General features: G+C 43.5%; 1 protein-coding gene across 1 annotated transcript in view; it reads left to right on the top strand.

Annotated features, from left to right (window-relative positions):
* VPS72 (vacuolar protein sorting 72 homolog) overlaps window positions 1–5,437 on the top strand; it is a 9,861-nt gene extending 4,424 nt beyond the window's left edge. Inside the window, 2 exon segments of the mRNA XM_065894709.1 lie at window positions 4,409–4,553; window positions 5,050–5,437. Coding sequence (XP_065750781.1) covers window positions 4,409–4,553; window positions 5,050–5,437 — 533 coding nt within the window.
* The last annotated feature ends 563 nt before the right edge of the window (window positions 5,438–6,000 follow it).

Here is a 6,000-nt window from a genome sequence, read left to right as displayed (position 1 = left end):
AGCATGTGACTGCATGAGGTAAGACAATCTGCTGATTCCCTACACATTTATTCGTACTTCTCATGCTCTGAGAATCCTCACCATCTTTGACAAAGCACATATAATTGAACGTGTATAACCCAAATACAATTTCACTGTGGAGTAGAAGATTGTTTACCCAGAATATCTGGACCCAACTCCTTTCAGTTTAATGATAGTTTTGAAATTTAGATAACTTAACTCCAAAAGACCACAATGACCGAGAAAAGATTTAATTTGTTTCCAACATTTTCAGGATGTATTCTCGTGACATTTTTTTTTAATATATTAGCTTTAAAATGGGAAATGTAACCTCTGTCTGTATAATGGCAATGCCGTGCTTTAAAACAGTAGCTATCTCTTAAAACATATAAATGACTGAGAACCATCACAAATAACGTGGTCACTTGATGTCACTGCAATTACAATCTGTATCCTTTGACTACGTTGATTGTTTCAGGCCACTGTGAAGAAAGTGATTCCCAAGCTTCTGATATCAGTAACTGACGTAGGAGATCCTGGAGGGGCTTGTTTGGCAGGAGAAAAAATAATAAGCTCATTTTTGAACATGTTGGATTTGAAGTGTCTATGAGCAGTTCATGCAGTGCTGAGAAGTCAGTTAAATACACAGATCTGATGCTTGGACAAGATATCTGGGCTAGAAATATAAATTCGGAAGTTTTAGAATATGGATGGTAATTGACATTGGAGTGGATGAGATTACCCAGGGAGAAAGCATAGAGGGAGAAGAGTAGACAGAGGCTCAAGACGGTCCTGCAGACACTAAAATGTAATGGTCTCCTATAAGAGGAGGAGCTTAGAAAAGAATCTGAGAAGTGGCCAGAGAGTGGGAAACTCCAGGAGAGTTTGTCATAAGAGCACTAAGGAAAGGGACTGTTAGAGGACAGTAGCTGCTGAGAGCTGCTGAGACATGAGTGAAGAGAACTGAGAAGTGTCCATTGGTTTTGGTGACATGGAGGTCAGAGATGACCTTAGCACTTTTTGGGGACCAAGCCATTTGGAAGTTGGTTGGGAAGCCAGATTTCTAAAATTTGGCCATGAAGGGTAGGAGAGGGAACAGGGAGGTCTGGGGTCAAGGTAGAGTTTGTCATTGTTCTGTTTTATTCAAAGATTGGAGAGTGTGTATTTTTCGTGAGATGCAACTGAAAGAATTTAAAGACAGAAAAGAAAGAAAGGATTGTTAGTGTAGGGTTTTGGAGAAATGGGAGGCGGGGTGGGAGCTAGGGCATGGGTGGAAGAATTGGCCTCCATTAAGAGGAAGGAAGGAAGGGTGGCTCATAGTTGTAGGGTTGTAAATCCAGAGCAGGACAGTGCAGTAGTTTTCATCTGATGTCTTTTAGGCACTGTCATCTCTCAGATGTTGGGAATAGAGTTGGAAGCTTGAGAGTGAAGACTGTTTGAAATAGTTGTGGAGATAGGATCATCTGCTGGTGTTGGCAGGTCTGTTGAAGTTTGGGACCATGAATTTCTGGGGTTCCACTCTACCTATTGTGTAACTTTTCTCCAGTAGCACTCAGCAATCCAGGTCTGGGCGAGGGAGTTTAGACTGACAAGAGAATGACTGATAGATTGAGGAACCTAAGCTCGATTTAAAAAGGAAAGCAAGGGGCTTCCCTGGCGGTCCAGTGGTTAAGGCTCTGCGCTTCCATTGCAGGGGGCATGGGTTCGATCCCTGGTTGGGGAACTAAGATCCCCCATGCTGTGCTGTGCGGCCAAAAAATAAATAAAACAGAGGGTTTAAATGAATAAATAAATAAATAACAATGAAAATGAAGGCTGGAAGGGGTGATAGATAGAATGAAGAGATATTCTGGTATTAGAAGTACTGAAGACCTAGAAGAACAGAGGTATCTAGAGTGTAGAGCAAAGAGACCTGAAGTGTGGGGCCCAATAGGACATGGGCACATCCTGCCCAGGATGTAGGAGAATAATCAGCCTGTACCAGAGGAGAGTGTTGGCCTCTGTGGAAGACAGGTTTCCCGTAAGGCAAGTTTTGGAAGGCATGCTGAGTGAGGAAATTGAGGAAATAGATGAGTTGGCTGATTATAGAGCAGGAGTTACAGAGGGTACAGGGAAGTGTTCAAGAGAAGGGTTGGAAGGTTGGCTCAAGAGAAAGAAAGCAATATTACCAACCAGAATTCAAGTACAAAAGAGGTTAAATCACTGGGGGTGTGGGGGGATGGGGGGCGGGGGGGTGTAGTCCAGAGGACTCTTTTGCTCTTACTCTATCTAGAGGATTGTGTTCACAGTACCCACGTTTAAGGAGGACAAAGGGACCTGGAATATTTAGATCTGTTTATACATTAACAAATCTTTATTGAATTCCTGTAATGTGTGGAATGCTGCGTGACCGTGATAATGTATAGGTAATATGAGTCACAGTCACTGCCCTTAAGGAAGAGACATATATACCAACAATGAACTGCCATAGAGCAGTGTCAGCGGGTCCAGCCAGGGGAACTGTGGTGAACTAGAGAGGAGTGCCTGAAAGGAGGAGCAGTTACTCAGCTCAGCTAGTTGTTGCCCTGTGAGAATACAGACACAGGGTTGCCAGATTTTCTTATTATTTTTAAAAGGGACCAGAAATCTCTGTATTTAAATGTAATTTCCTGACTTTTAAATGTCAGCAGCTAATTCAAAATTTTCTTTAAAACACTATCCAAATCAAGCAAAACACATAAGGGAGCTGCCATCTTGCAGCCTCTGCCATAGACTGTGATAAGTACAGGAATAGAAGAGTATTTTAGGCACAGGGGTGGCAAAGGAGGGAGTGACTCAGAACCACGTTGTATGAGGAATGGTTCAGTGGAAGGGGTGTTGTGATCAGCCTGGAGAGAGACGGACACTAATTTCTTTCTTTCTTTTTTGTAACTGGGGTGTAGTTGCTTTACAGTGTTAGTTTCTGCTGTACAGCGAAGTGAATCAGCTGTATGTATACATATATCCTCTTTTTTGGATTTCCTTCCCATTTAGGTCACCACAGAGCATTATGTAGAGTTCCCTATGCTGTACAGCAGGTTCTGATTAGTTATCTGTTTTATACATATTAGTGTATATATGTCAATCCCAATCTCCCAAGTCATCCCACACCCCCTTTCCCCCCTTGATGTCCATACATTTGTTCTCTACATCTGTGTCTCTATCTCTGCTTTGCAAACAGGTTCATCTGTACCATTTTTCTAGATTCCACATATATGTGTTAACATACAGTATTTGTTTTTCTCTTTCTGACTTACTTCACTCTGTATGACAGTCTCTAGGTCCATCCATGTCTCTACAGAAGACCCAATTTCGTTCCTTTTTATGGCTGAGTAATATTCCAGTGCATTTATATACCACATTTTCTTTATCCACTCATCTGTTGATGGACGCTTAGGTTGCTTCCATGACCTGGTTCTTGTAAATAGTGCTGCAGTTAACATTGGGATGCGTGTGTCTTTTTGAATTATGGTTTTCTCTGGGTATATGCCCAGTAGTGGGATTTCTGGGTCATATGATAATTCTATTTTTAATTTTTTAAGGAACTTCCATACTGTTCTCCATAGTGGCTATATCAATTTACATTCCCACCAACAGTGCAAGAGGGTTCCCTTTTCTCCACACCCTCTCCAGCATTTATTGTTTGTAGATTTTTTGATAATGGCCATTCTGACCGGTGTGAGGTGATACCTTATCGTAGTTTTGATTTGCATTTCTCTAATAATTAGTGATGTTGAGCATCTTTTCATGTGCCTCTCGGCCATCTGTATGTTTTCTTTGGAGAAATGTCTATATAGGTCTTCACCCATTTTTTGATTGGGGTGTTTGTTTTCTTGATATTGAGCTGCATGAGCTGTTTGTATATTTTGGAGATTAATCCCTTGTCTGTTGCTTCGTGGATACTAATTTCAACTATTTAAAGGACTGTCAAGTAGAAGACAGGTTAGACTTGTGTCCCTTATGGCTTTAAAATGTAAAACAGTGTCAGCAGGAAGTATGTTGCAGCTCAAAATGGGAAAGAACTCTTAAATTACTAGAGATGCCTGAAGATGCAGTGCACTGCCTTGGACGGGAGCAAGTTGACAGGGCTGTAACGGAGAGGTATCTGGGGAAATGAGTAGGCTCTTCATCAAAGGGTCCCTTTCAACTCTGAAGTCCTACAGTTCTGAGTGGGTGAGGAACCAAGTGGACCTAAGAAATGATGAGCAGAGAGGATGTCAAGGAGGGCAAGCAGAAAGCTTATGAAATGGGAGATGCTTGAGGGCCTTAGAGGACTTTCCTGATTGGCTTGGGTAAGCAGTGACTAGACAGCCAGGAAGATAAGAGACTGTAGGACAGACCTGGGGTTTGGGAAGACGGGAATTGACCATCCCCTCATTCCTTCCTGAAGAGACATATGAGCGGCTTGAGGCTGACAAAAAGAAGCAGGTCCACAAGAAGCGGAAGTGCCCTGGGCCCATAATCACCTACCATTCAGTGACAGTGCCACTAGTTGGGGAGCCAGGCCCTAAAGAAGAGAATGTCGACGTAGAAGGGTGAGTGAGTGAACCTCAAGGGGAGAAGAGGAGTGCAGTTTCTCCCTTCTGTATTCAGCTTGTATTCCCTCAGCCCCATCTCACTTGCTTTCCTCACACAGCTCCCTAACACCTGAGTATCTTTCAGATTCCTCTTCCTTTCATCTCCTATTTCTCTTTTAGCCTCTCTCTTCTCCTTTTCTGGTTTTCCATCCAGCTCTGCTTTGTTTTGTCCTATCACTTAATAGATTCTCTCAGAATGTTGCCACCCACTGCCTCCTCCTCTTTCCTCACCTGTCTGATCTCTTTCTTTATCAGTTTTCTCTCCTCAGCTTTTTAAAATTATTTATTTATTTATTTGGCTGCACTCAGCCTTAGTTGCGGTGTGCATGTGGGATCTAGTTCCCTGACTGGGGATCGAACCCGGGTCCCCTGCATTGGGAGAGAGGAGTCTTAACCACTGGACCACCAGGGAAGTCCCTCAGCTCTTTGTGTTTTTCTCTGTCTTTTCCCTCAGACTTGATCCTGCTCCCACAGCTTCTGCATTGACACCCCGTGCTGGGACTGGACCCGTCATCCCTCCTGCTCGCTGCTCACGTACCTTCATCACTTTTAGTGACGATGCAACGTTTGAGGAATGGTTTCCCCAAGGGCGGCCTCCAAAGGTCCCTGTTCAGGAGGTCTGCCCAGTGACCCATCGCCCAGCCCTGTACCGGGACCCTGTTACAGACATACCGTACGCCACTGCTCGGGCCTTCAAGATCATCCGTGAGGCCTACAAGAAGTACATCACTGCCCACGGACTGCCACCCACTGCTTCAGCCCTGGGCCCTGGCCCACCACCTCCTGAGCCCCTCCCTGGCTCTGGACCCCGAGCCTTGCGCCAGAAAATTGTCATCAAATGAAGGGATGTCTAGTCCTTAGAAACCTCTTTCCTGTCCTAACTTGGGGCTCTTAAGTTAGGGCTCTTAAGAAGCCCGCTTCTCCCCTTTGTCATCGCTGATCTTTGTCCAGCCCGTCTCTGTATTTCTTTCCCTGTCTTTTCCCTTAGTTCCTACACTGCTTTTGTTTGTGTTTTTTAATCTAATAAAATAGAAAGATCCCTTTTGTCTGGTGTCTAATCTAAGTTGGGAGCAAAAAGTATTTGTGAATGTCTGCGTATATATGGGCCTTTATATTTGTTTAATAGCATTTATTATGAGTTGCCCTTTTTACTTATTTATTTTTTAAAGGGTTATTTTTATTTTTTGGCTGTGCTGCGTGGCTTGCAGGATCTTAGTTCCCTGACCAGGGATTGACCCTGAGCCTTCAGCAGTGAAAGCGCCGAGTCCTAACTGTTGGACTGCCAGGGAATTCCCAGAGTTGCCCTTTTTGAATTGTGAAGTATTCATTCCTCCAACAGTTTATAAACACCTTAAAATTAGACACCAAAACAAAATCCTTATACTGACCTTTATATCTCTGTATA

The sequence above is a fragment of the Phocoena phocoena genome, chromosome 1 (assembly GCF_963924675.1).
Source record: "Phocoena phocoena chromosome 1, mPhoPho1.1, whole genome shotgun sequence".
NCBI classification, from domain to species: domain Eukaryota; kingdom Metazoa; phylum Chordata; class Mammalia; order Artiodactyla; family Phocoenidae; genus Phocoena; species Phocoena phocoena.
This window is presented reverse-complemented; position numbering and strand designations above follow the sequence as displayed.